Below are 20,170 nucleotides of genomic sequence, written 5' to 3'. Positions count from 1 at the left end.
TGCAAGGCTCTGTGGACCTCTTCCAACGTGTTTCAGGTTTTGGCGACTTATAATTTCCTTCTTCGTCATGATATTCATGATGGATTTGTTTTCTGAACCGACGTCTTTACGAAGCATGCCTTGGAACTGGTGCCTAGGTAACTGTTCCTGTCTTTGCTTTTGCTGAATTCTTGTTTTTGAGATGGGGATTGTTTTAGCCCTTCTCTCACTGGATGATGTTATTGTCAACTGAGATTGACCATTGTCTGATTGGACAGTGGTTTGGACAGAAGGTTGGTTGCTTGGAAGAGATTCCAGACTATCTGTAACAGATGCTGGTTTGCTATGAAGAAAAACAGCAATATTGCACAACATTTATTCCCATTAGTTATTGACACTGGAGTGACCACTTTAAGGATAACAGAAGCATTAAATCCTAAGGCAAGTACCTGCATGGAAAAGTGTGGGATGAAGTATCCAGGGGGCTCCCACTGTCACTGAATGAGGAGATGTGGATAGGCCTTTTCAGGATGACGGGGGAAGAGAGTGGTACGGAACATGGAGAGAGTCTAGTAGGACTATGAGAAGCAAGCTGTTGGGAACATGGAGAAAGCCTTGTAGGGGATGACTGGAGAGGCTGTGAGCAAGGGGAAAGCCATATTGCAGGGGAGGAAGAAGGCAGAGAAAGAGGTGATGGACAAGGAGATGCACAGACAGAAGAGGAAGATGATGAAACAGGTTGGGGAGATGGAGAAAGCCTTGAAGGTGAGGATGAATTGATGAGAACCAGATTTGGTGGGAGACGAGCAGGAGAGCTGGGTGAGGGAGAAGGAGAAAGATTTTGAGGGGCTGGAGAGAGACGAGTAGGGGATGTAGAGGATGGACGCTGTGGACAAGGTGAAAGTCTTGTACCAGAGTGAGAGGAGACATACAGGGGACAGGACGATTCACTGTGGTCTAGCTCGCTTTGGCTCATATTGTAGTAGTGGGTTTTAGTTAAACATTTAAAGCACAATCCCAGTGATTGCAACAGTTATGGCAAGCAAAAGTAGTCTTAAAAAAATAAAGTTAATGAAAGAGTGTTAAAAAATGTCATTAAATATAATCTGAGGATCTTTTCTACACATTGTTTCATTATATACACAAGCAGCATACAGTACTCAATCAAACTTTATGCACAAAGGTTAAGAGCCACACATATTCAAATGTGTAGACGTTTATATCATAAATTAGTCAAAAGAAAAAGAGAAGAACCAACCTCTTAGTTTGCATCTCTCTGCTGACTGGGAGAGACGGGATGGGAAAACGAGAGAAAAACAGAGCAACAGGAAGTGGTGGGTACCAGAATCACATTCTCCCCATTCCTTTCCTCTAAAGCCTCGCTGTCTCACTCACCCACTCCCATCACTCCATGCTTGATAAACGATGGAGAGTGTGTGAAACTCCCAAATGATCATGGAGAAGGGCACAAGCAACAAAGTCTTGAAGTGCTTGTAATTGTTGAGAATTTTATACAAAATCTTAAAGCTTATGGATTAAAACGTTGCTAAAACATGACCCATTTATTAATGTAGGTTATTTATAGTAGCATTTAATGTGTGACAGGGTAAATGTTTTGTTTGTCAAAATTTGTCCAACCAAAAGAAACAGAATGTATTGTAAATGATAAGTATCACTGAAAATGATGTGGGAAAAAGTATTCGGTATTCTGAATAACTTCAACTAATTATACTGTATATAAGCTCTCATTGGGGGAGCACGGTGGCTTAGTGGTTAGCACTGTTGCCTCACAGCAAGAAGGTCCTGGGTCCGAATCCCGGGTTCGAACAGGCAGGGGCCTTTCTGTGTGGAGTTTGCATGTTCTCCCTGTGCTTGTGTGGGTTTTCTCTGGGTACTCTGGTTTCCTCCCACAGTCCAAAAACATGTACATTAGGTTGATTGATAATTCTAAATTGCTCATAGGAGAGATTGTGTGTGGCCCTGTGATGGACTGGTGACCTGTCCAGGGTATACCCCTGATTTTCGCCCAATGTGTGCTTGGATAGGCTCCAGCAGATCCCTGTGATCCTAATTAGGAATAAGGCAGGTACAGGATGGATAAGCTCTAATTGAACTTGACATGAAAGATATTGTATGGTATTTTTTCCAGTACATGCAATGCAATCACACTATGAATATACATTATGAATATAATAAAAGTTTTTAAGATTTAAAAATTAGATAGCATTAAAATGAAGATTATTGAAACGTATTTCTAGACATTTATAGCTTGTAATAGTCTTGTTCAATTGGCAGGGCATTTTGCTAATTCAAGCATTTATTTCTAGAATGAAAGAAAATTATTTGTCAGTAGAGTAAAATAATACAGATATAAAAACCTAAAGTATGTTGTTTCTTTTTTCGAAAACATTAAGAAAAAACAGAGGTAGAGATGCCAGCACTGTTGTTTCTTGTTTGTCACAATATTGTGTGAATACTGTGAGGCTGTTTTGTTTAACCACACAGTCATTTTCTCTTTGTACCTCCCTGTGATATTTATTAAATGAAATTTCATCATTTTATTTTCCAGTTAAAAAATATATTGCTTTAATTTAAACCAGTGTAATCCAATCCTCGGATGGGTCGAGGCCCGGCCATCGGCGCCATTGACCTACAGGGTGCAGGTGGAAATTGGTTTACTGTTGGTCGTAATCCTAACCAGGCAGTTACTAAGGATGATGCAAACACTTTTTGCTTTCTCTTAATCTCTTTGGAATTCTAGTATCAAATACACACCTTTAGTATCAACCAGAACTTTCTGGAAAGAATAGTACACGCCCTTTATCTATATGTCTGTATCTTTTCATAAGACGTTATCCGTTTCGTTCCAAATAATATATTTGTATTCATCTTTTAGACAAGATCTCATATTTATTGAGGTTATTTATTGAACAACAACTGACATTATCTCACATGTATTCGACAACTACTAATATATTGTGTTGCTTATTGTAAAGGTTGGCTTTCTTTTCGAAATGAACAAAAGACATGGTTCTATAATCCTGTCTTGGTAGAAACACCGATAAGTGTTTTATTAAGTGTTCACAGATATGCATCCCAACATATGCACAATATGAACAACGACAATACGTGCAACAACAATTAGCACAAAACAAAAAATAATCCTTAGAGGGTATAAGGGAAGAGAAATCAGGTGTAAAGTGCATATGTGGGGGAAAAAGTCAGCTAAAGTTTAGATGTATGTTACATTGATTAAAACAATTAACGGCAGATTCAAGCTAACAGTTCAAGGGTAGATGTTCTACATGGTAATGTGAAAGTAGAGTACCTACAAAATCGTTTAAGGTACAATCATTTAATATACATTCAATCATCCTTGTCTCTTTAAAGGAATTATATTCCTCCTTTCCAGGTGAAACATACACACACGAGGTACAAATAGTGTATGTTTCACGGTACCGACCCAGTGACAAGGAAATGTACAGTTTAATACTGAATTGCTAATTCAAATTCTTCTTGTTAACCAACCAGAGGATTCTTATTGCAAAAGAACATCCGTGGAAATCCGTGGAAAGCGTCTACTGATCCCTGATCTGAAACCTTCACACATCGTGTCATATGAGCGCACTGCTGTCGTCATCTCGGTGGGTTTTCAGCGTGGGCACCAGAGGCTGGTGCTTGATGGACTTGTTACTCCACTTATGAGCATCTTGAAGCCCAGGCTCCAAGAAGTAAAGGCAGGCTCCAAACCCAGCCAGGACCAGCACGGAAACGAGCAGATAGACCGGGACGAACCAGTCCACAAACATCCTGTGGTGAATGTGATGGAGGGAAATGGATTTTATTCTCCGAGTAGCACGCACTGAACCCTATTCAATAGTTTTCTATACTCATAAGCGACGGTGGTGTAAAATACACTGCAGTTTTAACCAGAAAATGTCTAAACGAAGTGAGTTTATCGTGACTAGACTTTATACGGCACCTATGCAGCATGTACGACTTCATACATGACATGCATGCTTGGCATCAGCACATACCTGGATTAATATGCTCTTGTACTGCTTCTGGTTGTGTGAATTCACACTGGTTGGACGATGAGAACACCTGGGCTGCAGTATGACTATTAAAATCCGTGGAGGGCTGTGAAGGTGAATGGAAAGATACTGCGATTTGATGATGTACTTGAGGGTCTGTTCACCACTCTCTCTCTCTCTCTCTCTCTCAGTCCAAATCAGGGCTGTGCCATTCTCGTTCCACATGGGGGGGTGTGTTACTATAGTAACAGCTGTGATAATGACGAGGAAAGGGTGGGTGAGTGATAGAGCCTTATATAAGGGATTTTTTTTTCTGACCCGCTTTCTCTCACTCCTTCACTCACTGCAGTAGTTAAAACAGTGTCATTATTAGTGAGTTGCAAGGTGCATAATAATACATGCTGGATTTTTAATTTGCAAACACACCCACTCTGCCCCTAAACTATCTCCTAAAATAGTCCCCTTTTCTTACGTTCTTGCATAAGCTGCCTTAAATTAAACTCACACACTCAGGTGACGGTGTGGTTATCACGCTTGTGTTGATAAAAAACCAAATGAATGTACATTAAACTGTGTAATGGTTGTGTCTTCAATTGTGGGTTCAATCAGGTTATTTCACTTACACCGACCAGGCATAACATTATAACCACCTACCTAATATTGTGTTGTTCACCCCTTTGGTGCCAGAACAGCCCTGACCCGTCCTGCACTGTGTATTCTGACACCTTTCTATCAGAACCAGCATTAACTTCTTCAGCAATTTGAGCAACAGTAGCTCGTCTGTTGGATCGGATCACACGGGTCAGCCTTCACTCCCCACGTGCATCAATGAGCCTTGACCGCCCATGACCCTGTCGCCGGTTCACCACTGTTCCTTCCTTGGACAACTTTTAATAGATACTGACCACTGCAGACCGGGAACACCCCACAAGAGCTGCAGTTTTGGAGATGCTCTGATCCAGTCGTCTAGCCATCACAGTCTGGCCCTTCATTAAACTCGCTCAAATCCTTACACTTGTCCATTTTTCCTGCTTCTAACACATCAACTTTGAGGACAAAATGTTCACTTGCTGCCTAATATATCCCACCCACTAACAGGCGCCATGATGAGATCATCAGTGTTATTCACATCACCTCTTCACCCTGATTGGTGCAGATAGTCTGGTGTATTTAGTCAAAAAACATGGATGAGAAACTTGAACAGTCCATCATCAATCACAAGAGATAAAAGATATCAAACACTTCACGTCCCACGGTCAGACCCCTATTATTTAAAAAGCAGTACAAAACCATATGGAGACATTTTCTATCTGAAACTGACAGAGGAACATTTTGTCAGTTTAGCTGTTAGGTGTTTTGCTGCACCAAACAGTCTGATTGTCCTGATTGATGAATCAAACCATCTGTTCCTATTAACAGTATTACACTGCTATGACAGAGGTCTAATACTAAAGGCTGTGTCAAATCTTTCACATCTTAAATTCATGCTATAGCTCTGATGGGAAATTGCTGACGTAATTGTCTACCTGCTGAAATATGATTGGATAAATACTCTTATCATAAATATACACTACTGGAAGCAGCACAACCAAGAGAAAAGCTATGAAATGTAAAGAATAGACTATTGGGAATAATTTAATACACATGCCTGGAAAAATATATTTTATCACTACTGTTTACGCCAGCAGAGAAGGCCTTGCTGGCCCTGATGGTCCACCACTGCGTACCTCACATATAATACATTTGTTTTAGCAGTCAGTCAGTTAACATTAGTGCTTTAGACAATGCAGGATCATGTTTTTAGACATGCCGTACATCAGAGACTGTAGATGGCTTGATATAAAGAGCAGCTGATGGACATGACTGATGGATTATGACTGACACACAGACAGAGAACAGGAGTAGTTTTATTTATTTCATTCAGATTATCACAAGAGACTATGAATAAAACATTTGTTATAAGTAATAAGGAAAATAAATCACATTACAACAATACACAATCATTTTGCAATGTTTTGTTCATCAAGAAAGAAGAGACACTGATCAGCAACCTGACCCAAGACAGCTGTAACTCAACTGTAATTCATTATTGTGCGAATGCTTTAATGCTTTTGTTAAAAGTGTTAGCACCGAGGAGACACTTTCTTTCTTAGGACTAACAGAGAGAGAGAGAGAGAGAGAGAGAGAGAGAGAGAGAGAATGCCAAAGAAAATGTATGTGCTTTTGTGAAATGGACATAAGCCTAATCAGGTTTTTCTCTATGAGACATAAACAGGTTTAAATACGATTTCTTGTGAATATATGTGCTGAAGAGAAAGAAATTTCAGTTCAGTTTTCAGATTTTTCATATATAGTATTTTTTTTCATTAAAAAATATATTTAGTATAAAATTAACAAAAAAAATTCATCCAACCAATCAGAAAAGTGAGGTATCTCTAACTACCTGTCACTCAAGCTGCTTGTCAAGTCAGAAAACTGGCCTAGTGTGTGTGAGTGTGTGTGTAGCTTTGTGAGAGAAACACCCCAGAGAGAGATTCAGAAACGTAGCTTTAGTTAAGATGGGACATAAATGACTGAATATATCTTTATACATCAGTTCTATTAGTTTCTAACTTGTACATTTCTACCTCCCGGTTTCCTCCCTGTCCCACCTTACACGCTCATCTCTCAGTTACTCATCAAAACAAGAACAACAAAATAATAAGTAATCAGGAGGAATAAAATAAGATCTGTTACTTGTATTAAAACCCAGCTATGGTGATAATGTGCAGCTCTGAAAATTTCAAAAGTCTATACAAGTATTTTTATAGTTTAGGAGACTGATTAAGGCCCGACGCATTAGCCGTTTCTTGAGACGTCTGGGAGAGCAGGAAGTCTGTGATGATGGGTGCCACCAGCTCAGGGTTGTTTAAATGCACATGATGATCTCCTTCCACTGTCATGATAGTGTTCTGGAGGAGAACATGAGAGAAATAGAGAGAGGATGCTGAGAGAGTGAGTTTTTGTATATATATAAAAGGTGGAATGTATATGTGAAATGATGAAGGCACTCACTCTTTCTCCTGACCAGCCATTTAGTAAGGGAACTGCCATCTCCTCAGGTTGAGGGAAAGTTTTCTCCAAGCCCTGGCTCGCCCTGAAAACAATCCAGGCACCAAAAATATGCTGAATGTATGTTTTAACGATCATGAGCTAGTGCATCATGCTGATGTTGGTGCAGTCAGACCGGGCGGTATGGTCAGACCATGTTTTTTCAAATTAATTGGCCTTTAAAATCCCATTTATTAGGTAACCTTCAAAATATGGAGACTTAGGGTTTAGGTGTTAGGGTTTAGAACTTATAGGGTAGGGCTTATGGGTTAGGGGTAAGGTGTTAGGAATTAAAGGTTAGGGTCGAGGGGTTATGGGTTAGGGGTAAGGTGTTAGGAATTAAAGGTTAGGGTTAGGTGTTAGGGTAGGGTTTAGTGGTTGGGGGTTAGGGTTTAGGAGCTATGGATAAGATGTTAAGAGTTAATGGTTACGGTCCAGGGGGTAGATGTTAGGGTTTAGGTGATAGGGTTGAGGGGTTATGGGTTAGGGGTAAGGTGTTAGGGTTGAGGGGTTATGGGTTAGGGATAAGGTGTTAGGAATTAAAGGTTAGAGTCCAGAGGTTAGATGTTAGGGTTTAGGTGATAGGGTTGAGGGGTTATGGGTTAGGGATAAGGTGTTAGGGTCGAGGGGTTATGGGTTAGGGATAAGGTGTTAGGGTCGAGGGGTTATGGGTTAGGGATAAGGTGTTAGGGTTGAGGGGTTATGGGTTAGGGATAAGGAGTTAGGGTTGAGGGGTTATGGGTTAGGGATAAGGAGTTAGGGTTGAGGGGTTATGGGTTAGGGATAAGGTGTTAGGAATTAAGGGTTAGGGTCCAGAGGTTAGATGTTAGGGTTTAGGGTTGGGGGTTAGGTGTTAGGGTTTAGGGGTTACGGTATAGGGGTTGAGGTTTAGGGGTTAGGGTTTAGGCCTTAGGTGTTAGGAGTTAGTTGTTCCAGCATTTTGGATCTACAGTAATAATTATCTCGGATTTATGCCACCACTAATCCCCAAGTTGTTGCCAGCCAAGCTGCATAAAAGTATTTCTAAAAATACCCTCATGACTCTGCATCAGTTTGAAGTTGTTATTAAGTCAGATGGAGATAAACACAGTGCAGTGCAGTAAAGTAGTGTGTAAAGTGCAGTGATTAGGGTTAGGGTTTGTGACTCACCTCAGGACGAGCACTCTAGCGGATATCTGTGACTGCATCTCGAGACACTGCTCCAATGAATTCCGAACAATGTTAGTCTGAAAGAAACCAAATACCAGTAAGAAACCTTCTCTCTAAGATACAGTACCAATAAATACAGTTTAAAATCGATCACTTCCGTCTACACTGATGGTTGTACTGATATCAGACCTAAACTCAGACTGTACGTCTCTCGTTTCTCCCACTACGCCACTTTTGTACTGCATATAATATTTACATTGCTGAAGGACATCATTGTGTTTTTTACTTTCCATATTATATTATATAGCAGTGAACATGTGGAGAGTATATAGATCCTTAAAACACTCTTAATGCACATGACAAATTATTATTTTGGCATTCTAGTTTATTTTTATCTACTTTAATACATTTGCATCAAAACAATAAATGTGTGTGTTTGGTCTTAAGAAGAATGGATGGTCAAGAAAAATGAAAATAATTACTCACCAGGTTTATTCTGATGTCTCTGGTGAACACCACACCTTCAAGAGAGAAAAAATGGAGTAGACGAAATGAACGTCTTCATTTAACTTCATCCATCCCGAGACATCTCTAGACAATATTGTTATGATTATTGATAGATTTTATGTCTCTGCTTTAACACGTCCAAGGACACAATGTAATGTTCATGAAGCAGAAGTAATAACAAAAAGGATCAGCTTATAAGGAAAGATGAATTTTGTCGTAATTTTAGCAGTATATGTTAAAATCTTTCATCATACTCCATGTTTTTACTCACACCTCTGGATCTTCATCCAAAATTCCTGCAAAGCTTTGCAAGCTACACTATATGGGCATAAGTTTTGGGACGTCCGCCCTTTACATGCACATGAATGTAATATGGAGTTGTCCCACCCTTTTGCAGCTAGAACAGCTTCAACTGTTCTGGGAAGGATTTCCACAAGGTTCAGGAGTGTGTTTATGGGAATTTTTTAACATTCCCCTAGAAGTACATTTGTGAGGTCAGTCACTGATGTTGGACGAGAAGGTCTGGCTCACAGTCTCTGCTCTAATTCATCCCAGAGGTGTTCTATCAGGTCGAGGTCAGGACTCTGTCAAGTTCCTCCACACCAAACTCACTCATCCATGTCTTTATGGACCTTGCTTTGTGCACTGGTGTGCAGTCATGTTGGAACAGGAAGGGGTCATCCCCAAACTGTTCCCACAAAGTTGGGAGCATGAAATTGTCCAAAATGTCTTGGTATGCTGAAGCATTAGGAGTTCCTTTCATTGGGTGTCCCAAAACGTTTGGCAATAGAGTGTATGTTTACCCACAATCCCCATCTTGGTAATAATTATTACTATTTGTTCCCTGGGAGTCAAATCATAAAGAATCATAAGGATCTAACCTCCATCCACCTCCTGGACTCCTCGCTCGAGCAGAATCTCCACAGACTTGTCTGAGAGAAACTGATTCGCTGCCTTCAGTCTAGAAGAAGAAGCAGAGAGATGACAAAAAGGGAAGATGACAAACAGAATATTTACCTAAAGAAAAGCTACCACTCTGGGATATTTTACCTCTCTTTGGCCTTCTCATAAGTGTAGATCCTTTCTTTTCTGTCAGCCATTTTTTTTTCATACTCCAACATTTCCTCAATCCCTCTGCGCATGACCCTGCTCATTCGTTTCTGCAGGAAAACCAAAATAATCCAAAAATAAACCAAACTTCTGGCCTTAAGAATTTAGTTAAAACCAAATAGGGAGCATACTATTAATATATATATATATTACTTAACGCTATTAAAAACAAATTTATTGTTTAACGTGTTTGTTTTATGTGATGTCTTGTGTTTGTACCACATCTACTGGAAGAAATCCGTAAGAGTCCAGGAGCACTAACGCCTCCACCGACTCTGGATACAACGCACATACCTGGAGAAAAAACGAATTAAAAAGGTTCATTATAAATGTGCATGCCTCATACAGCACAATGTATCTACACAGACTAAAACTTAGTGTTTTAAAGAGAATATAATCATATTTCTCTCTATATATATTATTTAAAATAATATTTACCATTATTTACTAGTCCTTTCTCCTTCTTATTATTAATTATATGCCTATGTGTTTCAATTTAAATGTAATAATAAATACATTAATAAATAAATAAGTAAATTCCTAAATTCCTATTCCTAAATCTCTGTATTTAGTATTTTTCTGCTATATTTTGATATATTGTTATATTCTGCTATATTTTGTAATATTTTATACTTTGTTATTTGATATATTTTTTGTTATATTTTGTTATTTGATATATTTTTTGTTATATTTTTGTACCCTAATTTGGGTATTTTAGTATTTTTTGTTATATTCCTTCCTATTTTATCTATTACCTGTGTTTGTAGATACTGCTGGAAACTGTGAATTTCCCTTTGGGATGAATAAACAAACAAACAAACAAACAAACAAACAAACAAACTAACTAACTAACTATCTAAATAAATAACATAACCCTGTACAAATAAATAAATAAATAAATAAATAAATAAATAAATAAATAAAGACAAATAACATAACCATGTACATAAAAATAAATAAATAAATAAATAAATAAATAAATAAATAGAAATAAATAGATAAATAAATAAATAGATAAATAAATAGAAATAAATAGACAAATAACATAATCCTGTAAATAAATAAATAGACAAATAACAAACATATAATCCTGTACATAAAAATAAATAAATAAATAACATATAACCCTGTACATAAAAATAAATAAATAAATAAATAAATAATCCAATAGATAGATAAATAAATAATGTTGTTGTTATAATAAATAATAATAATAATAATTATTATTATTATTATTATTATTATTATTATTATTATTATTATTAAAGACTTACCATTCCACCTAGATTTCCACCTGTAGGGTGAATAAAGAAAGTTTTGTGAGTTCAGCAGGCAGGTGAAATATCATGACTGAACTGGAGTGAAAGGTCACACAAAGTGAAACTCAGCTACACACAGAGAGATACATCTATTACTCATTAAACTCACAGTATGAATATTTGTGGTGTCAGGATCATACAGGGAACAACCTATAACCTAAATACACACTGCTCACAGATAACAATGATCAGCCAGAATAGTTCTTCAGTGCGTCGCTGCAGACTACAGGATAGAAACGGTTCAGAGTTTCACATCAGCAGCGCTGTGAGATCTAACAGAAACCTGGAGTAATAGAGGTTTATCTGTCCTTCATGTTTAAACACAACCTGATGTAGAAACACACACGGAGGCTCTCTGCAATCTGGCAGGCAAACAGCCAGCTCACATTTTCAGCTTCATGACTCTTTCTAACCTCAACACAACTGTGCAAAACAGAAATGTATAAATGGCCTGATCTGCTCTGAAGACAAAAGACACAACAAATCCTGGAGATGAAAAATGTCTGACTAACAATGTCCGAGATTAACAGACAGGGTGGGTTAATGTGACGATATACTGTAACACTAATAATGTGATAAAATCGTCACTAGATATGATTTAATGCTAAAATTTGCATTAATAAGTATTATCAATAGAATACATACACTGATCAGGCATAACATTATGACCACCTGCCTAATATTGTCTTGGTCCCCCTTTTGCTGCTAAAACAGCCCTGACCCATTGAGGCATGGACTCTACTAGATCCCTGAAGGTGTGCCGTGGTATCTGGCATCAAGATTACAGGAGATGATATATTTTGTCGGAATCTGATCTAACTGTATTCCTGTCCTCTAGTGACATCCATGCCTCAAATAACAGCAAATGGATATTAATATTTTACAGTAATTGTGCAGGATGAGTGAAAGAAATGTATGAAGGAGCATAAACTCCAGCTCACCCATACTGTGTCCAATTATAGAGAAGCGTTTCCACTGCAGAGCTGCACACAGACACACAACACACACAGACCATCAGAACAGACCAACAGACCACTCCATATGTTTTCCATAAGAAAACTCATGTATCTTCAGTATCCTGTACAGCCAGGGCCGTATCATTAAATAACAATCTGAGGGAGGGGGAAAGTCTATGCAGAACTTATCGAAAAAGCTCAGCTGTGTTCATCAGTGAAGCAAAGAGAATAAACTCGAACCTTCGATGATGCGCCGCACGTCTGAGATATAAGAAGGAAAAGTGTAGAAAACTCCTGCAGGCCTGTGAGAGGAGAAACCATGACCAGGCAAATCTACAGCTACACACCTCCAATCTGAGAGAGAGAGAGAGAGAGAGAGAGAGAGAGGCGGTGTTAGACAGATAGGTGCAAAAAAGACAGTGTGTCCAACAGATTGATAGACAGACAGAACCAGACAGACAGATAAGGCAGATACTAAAAAGTCAACAAGATGCCTAGAGAGAAACAGACAGACACAAAGACTAACAGGCTGATGGATGGATGGATGGATGGATGGATGGATGGATGGATGGATAGATAGAAGACATGAAGACTGAAAGAACCAAGAAAGACAGGTTGATAGATTGAGATATAGACATTCAGACAGACATTCAGACAGACAGTTAGACAGACAGATAAACAGACAGACAGACATTCGGACAGACAGATAAACAGCCAGACAGACAGACATTCAGACAGTCAGACAGACAGGCAGACATTCATTCAGACTGACAGACAGACAGACAGGCTGTCAGAGAACGACAGACAGGAGGAGTTAAACAGAAACAGAAAGCCAGACATAAATATGACATAACTATTCTTCATACAATTATCTGCTAAAAAAAAAACACAACACTGAATATAAATGTGATTGCTGTAAAAGTTGATGCCAGACATTCAGACAGACATACAGACATTCAGACAGACATACAGACATTCAGACAGACATACAGACATTCAGACAGACAGGCACACAGACATTCAGACATTGACGTTGATGTAAAAGTTACTGCACCAGCAGGCAGCAGTGGGATGAGAGTGTTGAAGGAGCCGCTGTTATCAGACCAGCCGTGCAGGCAGAGCACAGGACGACCGTGTTCAGGACCCCAGACCCGGCCTCTCATCTCCCCCCAGGGCACTGGCATCCTGAACTCTGACACTGGCACTGCAAAACAGCAACACAGGGTGTGTGTGTGTGTGTGTTTTGTTTCTTGTTAAGAGTGGTGTGTGTGTGTGTGTGTGTAAAAAAGGATGTATCATTTCTCTGAACTGTTGTGATTATCTCTCACCTGATTGTTTCATCGCTGACATGGCCAAATGTCTGACACTTTTCAGTGTCTGAATCATCCTACATACACACACACACACACACACACACACACACACACACAATACCACAGTTACACTCTTGCAATGTGCAGTAAAACTTCTGAAGATAAACAGCTCACTGTACAGAGATCTATGCAGGGTAAAGGGTTTTGACTCAGGCAGGAACTTTCAGCAACACATGCATACAAAAATAACTTAAATCTTAGCCTCCATGTTAATAAAGCAGGAAAGAGGAGAAAAAATGAGGCGATCTGACCTGGAAAGTCAAACAACCGGCTGAGGAATGACGAGCTGGAGGAAGTCAGAAATAATAACCCCAGGATATTGTAGCATAAAAGCCACCTTAAATATATTTTATAATATTCAGTAAAATAAATGGTATTTTAAGTACTAAACAGTGTGTCAAACTTTCATATTTATTTATGGTATGTAAAATAATGTACTACATATAATTATGTATAAATTATGTATTTTAAAATTCCCAAATAAGCCATATTAAATAATAAAAATGACCATACTACATAGTAAAAACACTGCATAAAAATTACAACTAAAACTAAATTACAACTAAACTAAATTGTATTAAATCACATGTTAAATATTTTGTACTAAACTTTATGATGTACTATATATTTCATACTAAACAGTATGCATTACCAAATATTATGTCAATTAAAGTGTGTTACATATAAAAACAAACTACATGTGCTGAAGTGGAATGTTAAAATTGTCAAAATGCTACAAAATAGTACGTCAAAATCACAATATAAGTATTAATAAATACGAAGCATTAACATATTAGATACTATGCAAAAAAAAAAATACTGCCCTAAACTGTGTAGTATTTTTAAATATCATATTAAACTAGACAAAATACTAAAATATCACACTCTACAGTACTAAAGAGCCTTTTAAAACACCATTAAAACACAACTTATCAGTTTGTACTTCCACACTATTCTGTACTAAGCAGCATCTTTAAAATATCATATACTACAGTCATAAAAAATATATATAATAAACTCTAAGAAATAGTTATGCAATACTATAATAGTTATGAATATTATACAAAACTATACAAAAAAGAGATAGACAGACAGACAGACAGATTGATGGACGTACGGACCGTCTCTTTTTGTATAGTTTTGTATAGTATTCATAACTATTATAGTATTACATAACTATTTCTTAGAGTTTATTATAATATTATATATTCTTTATGATTGTAGTGACAGACAGACACACGGACAGACAGATGGACGTACAGACCACCTGACAAACGGACAGACAGACAGACAGACAGACAGACAGACAGACAGACAGATAGATAGATAGATAGATAGATAGATAGATAGATAGATAGATAGATAGATAGATAGATAGATAGACAGACAGACAGACAGACAGATGGATGGGCGTACGGACCAGATGGACAGACAGACAGACAGACAGACAGACAGACAGATAGATAGATAGATAGATAGATAGATAGATAGATAGATAGATAGATAGACAGACAGATAGATGGACGTACGGACCGTCTCTTTTTGTATAGTTTTGTATAGTATTCATAACTATTATAGTATTACATAACTATTTCTTAGAGTTTATTATAATATTATATATTCTTTATGATTGTAGTGACAGACAGACACACGGACAGACAGATGGACGTACAGACCACCTGACAAACGGACAGACAGACAGACAGACAGACAGACAGATAGATAGATAGATAGATAGATAGATAGATAGATAGATAGATAGATAGATAGATAGATAGATAGATAGATAGATGAACGGATGGACCGACGGATGGATGGACAGACAGACAGACAGACAGACAGACAGACAGATAGATAGATAGATAGATAGATAGATAGATAGATAGATAGATAGATAGATAGACAGACAGACAGACAGACAGACAGACAGATGGATGGGCGTACGGACCAGATGGACAGACAGACAGACAGACAGACAGACAGACAGACAGACAGACAGACAGATAGATAGATAGATAGATAGATAGATAGATAGATAGATAGATAGATAGATAGATAGATAGATAGATAGATAGATAGATACTTTATTGATCCCATGAGGGAAATTGTGTTACAGCAGTTTAGAGTTACAAGATACAACACACACAAATATATAAAATACGCTACTATGCTAAGTATCCACAGCTCGTGCTGTCACAGATTTCGCTTTTTTTTTTCTTTTTTTTCTTTTTTTACTTATTTATTTATTTGTTTGTTTTTGTTTAGGTTTGGGTTTTGGTTGCTTATTTAGTTAGTTGTTTTTAATTTAATGGATTTTATTTTGAAATTTGTCTTGATCCGGTAACCCTGGTGAACGGTGTGATGAAATTCTGGCTTCACAGCGTTAGGAGCTAAATCAGTCAGTGGGTAAGCACAGTAACCTTATAATCAAATATAAAACACCTTCGGGTGTAAATACGGCAGAATTCATTGATTTACTCTTTACTAATTTATTCATTAACTGTTATATTACAAAATGACTTGGTTAACCAGGGGAAGCCATAGGAGCTAAGCTAGCTGTTAAGCTAATAGAGCGCGAGCATTCAGTTACAACACCCCCATTCAGTATCCAGTAAAATTTAATGTATGAATGTTTTAAGTCCCTGCTTTCCAGTAGAGGCTTTATTACTTCCTGTTTGTTGGTATGTCACCGTCATACTGCATGCATACTACATAGTATGAGTCTGTTTATAGTAGTAGAGCAGTATGCAGTTACCAGGCATAACATTATGACCACCTGTGTAATATTGTGTCGGTCCCATTTTGCTACTAAAACAGCCCTGACCCTTCATGGCATGGACTCCACTAGATCCCTGAAGGTGTGCTGTGGTATCTGGCACCAAGATGTTAGCAGCAGATCCTTTAAATCCTGTAAGTTGTGAGATGGAGCCTCCATGGATCGGGCTTGTTTGTCCAGGACATCCCACAGATCCTGGATTGGATTGAGATCCACAGCCATCAGGGAATACCGTTTCCATGAAAGGGTGTACATGGTCTGTAACAAGGCTTTGGTAGGTGGTACGTGTCAAAGTAACATCCACATGGATGTCCAGGACCCAAGGTTTCCCAGCAGAACATTGGCCAAAGCATTACACTGCCTCTTGCCTTCTTCCCATAGTGCATCTTGGTGCCATGTGTTCCCCAGGTAAAAGACGCACACACACGTGATGTAAAAGAAAACGTGATTCATCAGACCAGGACACCTTCTTCCATTGCTCCTCTGTCTTGGCCTTGTCGTATCTCATTGCCAGCCTATCAGCATCAGTTTATGGATAGTTTAAGACAGCTGCAGTCCCTCTATGCTCACAATGTAGTAATAAAGTGTCCAGTGAAGTGTATATATGTATTGGACATAGCTTGAGGTTAATCTCTATTTAATTATTTTCAGAAATGGAGAATCGCTTCACCAAAGGCAAGTCTGCCATCCTGGAGCGGCCGCTCGCCCGAGCCAAGACGGAGGTGAGCGTGAGTGCGTTTGCGCTGCTTTTCTCAGAGATGGTGCAGTACTGCCAGAGCCGCGTGTACTCTGTAGCCGAGCTCCAGGGCCGACTCGCCGACATGGGCCACGGTGTAGGGGCCAGCCTGCTGGACGTCCTCGTGATGAGGGAGAAAAATGGCAAGAGGGAGACCAAAGTCCTAAATATCCTGCTGTTTATCAAGGTGTGTATTCATGTGAACTCTGGCTGTCAAGTTTCATTCCCAAATCTGGTAACGTGTGTCATGATATTCAGTTAAATGTATGGCCAAAAGTATGTGGACACAAATTTGGACATGCTCCATGAAGATTTGGAGTGGAGGAACTGGAGTGTCCTGCACTGAGCCCTGACTCTGACTCAACCCCACTGAACACCTTTAGGATGAACTGGAACGTTGACTGAACCCCTGACATCAGTGTCTGATCTCACTTGTAGCTAAATGATCACAAAGTCTCACTCCAACATCTAGTGGAAAGCCTTAGAGCACATCATTACAGCAAAGGAGAAATAAATAAGTGCTGCGTCCAGCTGCTTTTATTTTATGTTTAGCGTTCCTCTTTCACTATTTTCCATCATGTGACCAGTTGAGTTGCAGCATGTGGGACAAGTAAGTGCAAGCGAAAATGCAGATTAGAGCACAAGAGGGAAGGAAGCCCTGGTATCGAGTGGATATAAGGAGTTTTCACAGATATGAGATATTGGAATTTCCATCACAAAGAACCAGTCTGGGGTCAAATCTACCAGTAACTTGGACTGGAGTCTTTTTATAGATCATTTCTCAGGATCAGCAGAACATTTTATTATCGGTGGTTCTTTATGGCCTATTTATTTTGGGATTCAGGTCAAGAATAAGGCTGTTTAAATTCCTGGTCACTAGAATAATAAGTGTTTACCTTTTGCGTGATGGAGATGATTGTCAGGATCCGTTTGCACCTGAGATGTTGATGCCGTCCATCCCTGATTCGATCATGTGTATGAGTTTCATTATTTGAGCCAAATGACCAGGCTAAAGTTTTCAGAGACGGGGAAACAGTGTTCTTGGCACTGGTTAGCTGCTGGATCTACAGTAGCTGTGAAATACTGTTCTGGGAAACGACGAAAGGGTTTGCACTCGTGCTTTTTGTATGGATAAGAGACGACTGTTGGATCCCTGGATATCTTGAATCATGATGGACCGTCTGGGAATGTCATATCTTTAGGCTTATCCATGGCTCTCCATACTACAGCGACTACTTCCTGTTGTGGAAGCCCGGGTCTCCACTGGTCTAAAATGCTTTTCAGTAACCTGCTATAATGAAGCCCACAGAGCTGTTAATGGTTGCAGTGTCCACATAACATGAGCCACTTTTTTCCATACAAAATGCATGTAGTGTGACTAAAATGTGTTATTATGGAGAAATTAGTATTTTTTCTTTAGATATGAATTTGGAAATCAGGGCAGTGGTAGCTCAAATGATTACGGCTCTGGGTCGTTGATCAGAAGATCGGGGTTCAAGCCCCAGCACCGCCAAGCTGCCACCGTTGGACCCTTGAGCAAGGCCCATAACCTCACCCTGCTCCAGGGACGCTGCATCATGGCATGACTGACCCTGCGCTCTGACCCTAACCCACAAGGATGGGATATGTGATGAAAGAATTTCACTGTGCAGTAATGTATAAAGATAACTAACTTAAAAGTGAAATAATTTGAAAGTAATGTAATATTACTTAAGTATGTAGATTAACGAGCAGTAAAACACATCAGGGTGGTAACCATGGTAACAACACCCCATCATTGATTATTTTCCTGTAACAGTTTGGCCTGTTGTGTTTTATTCCTCACCAGATATCATATTAGGTGGTTAAAGTCGCAAGATCATCAACTCATACTGGACTCTGGCCTTCACAAGCCATGGCTGTGTGTCGCTCTTGTAGTGTCACTGAACTCCTTCCAGTGAGATAATCATCCTGCATGATCCATATTTGACCTCTATCTTCATTCCATTATCTCTCTCTCTCTCTCTCTCTCTCTCTTTTCCTCCATTTAGGTAAACGTATGGAAGGCCCTCTTTGGGAAGGAAGCGGATAAACTAGAGCAGGCCAACGACGATGACAAAACCTACTACATCATTGAGAAAGAGCCGCTGATTAATGCGTACATCTCCGTGCCGAAAGAGAACAGCACGCTGAACTGCGCCGCCTTCACGGGCGGCATCGTGGAGGCCATTTTGACCCACAGTGGATTTCCGGCCAAAGTCACAGTTCACTGGCATAAAGGAACCACGCTGATGATTAAGTTTGATGAAGCGGTCATTGCTCGTGACAAGACTCTGGATGGTAGATAAGACGGCACGCTTTTTAGACCTCTGAGAAAAAAATTGCCCTTTCCCCTAACTGATACTGAAGTTCCAATAAGGCTGAGTGTTCGACTGGAGGTCAGGGAGAAAGTTCAGCAGTGTGACTGAGGGTGTGATGTGATAGCGGAGGTTTAACAACGGGTCACATGTCGATCAACAGATTTCAACAATTTACAGTGTTCTAAGTTTATTTAGAGTGGGAATGGTCAATTTTTAAACTCGGGAACAAATTATGGATTGGAAAAGTTGTTCATAAAAATTTGAGATACTAAATATTGCAATAATAAACACTTAAAACGACACATGAGCTAGTTTTGAACATGATGGATGGTAGCATTTCTCCGACAACTCTGCCTCAAGCTCGACTCCCTCATTACATCTGCATTCGTCCTGTCATGAGAAAATGTAACGTCACTGAATAATAGTTCACACTGAGTATTTTCATGAAACTTTTTACTGTAACTGTTCTGTAAGTGTTCGGATAAGGACTGAATATACTACATGAAGTCTTTAGCCTTTACATGTATCAGTAAAGGTGATGTAGTTTTTCCACCTTAAAGGTGCACTATGTGCTTACAATTCACTGGTAGCTTGCATTTGTGGGTTTTTTGTGTTTCTCACACCGGTGTGCAGGTTTTATTTCCTCAATGCTTGAATTAGTTTAAGCTTTCACTTCTTCTTTCACATGATCACATTCCATACTTGAAATTGTACCTTTTTTAATTTTTTCCTGTACCCCTAATTTATGACAATAAATGTTGCAGCCATATCATCGAGAGAACATTTAATCGTTGTGTATTCT

General features: G+C 39.0%; 2 protein-coding genes across 2 annotated transcripts; one reads left to right on the top strand and one right to left on the bottom strand.

Annotated features, from left to right (window-relative positions):
- Window positions 1–5,902: 5,902 nt before the first annotated feature.
- serhl (serine hydrolase like) lies at window positions 5,903–13,823 on the bottom strand. Its single transcript, XM_058379840.1, has 13 exons — window positions 13,769–13,823; window positions 13,473–13,531; window positions 13,199–13,348; window positions 12,385–12,498; window positions 12,130–12,171; window positions 11,144–11,163; window positions 10,089–10,163; window positions 9,810–9,919; window positions 9,641–9,720; window positions 8,739–8,773; window positions 8,253–8,329; window positions 7,068–7,149; window positions 5,903–6,964 (listed from the first exon to the last, which is right to left on the bottom strand). Exons 2-13 carry the CDS (start codon window positions 13,528–13,530, stop codon window positions 6,818–6,820), a joined length of 990 nt encoding a protein of 329 aa, XP_058235823.1. The 5' UTR covers window position 13,531; window positions 13,769–13,823; the 3' UTR covers window positions 5,903–6,817.
- A 2,031-nt stretch (window positions 13,824–15,854) lies between these two features.
- trappc5 (trafficking protein particle complex subunit 5) lies at window positions 15,855–20,149 on the top strand. The gene is made up of 3 exons (XM_058381216.1): window positions 15,855–15,923; window positions 16,945–17,216; window positions 19,060–20,149. The coding sequence occupies exons 2-3, from the start codon at window positions 16,947–16,949 to the stop codon at window positions 19,354–19,356; spliced, it is 567 nt and encodes a 188-aa protein (XP_058237199.1). The 5' UTR covers window positions 15,855–15,923; window positions 16,945–16,946; the 3' UTR covers window positions 19,357–20,149.
- Window positions 20,150–20,170: the final 21 nt, after the last annotated feature.

This window comes from Hemibagrus wyckioides, linkage group LG26, assembly GCF_019097595.1.
Source record: "Hemibagrus wyckioides isolate EC202008001 linkage group LG26, SWU_Hwy_1.0, whole genome shotgun sequence".
Lineage (NCBI taxonomy): Eukaryota > Metazoa > Chordata > Actinopteri > Siluriformes > Bagridae > Hemibagrus > Hemibagrus wyckioides.
The sequence above is the reverse complement of the archived record's forward strand: the minus strand, read 5'-3'. Positions and strand labels throughout refer to the sequence as shown.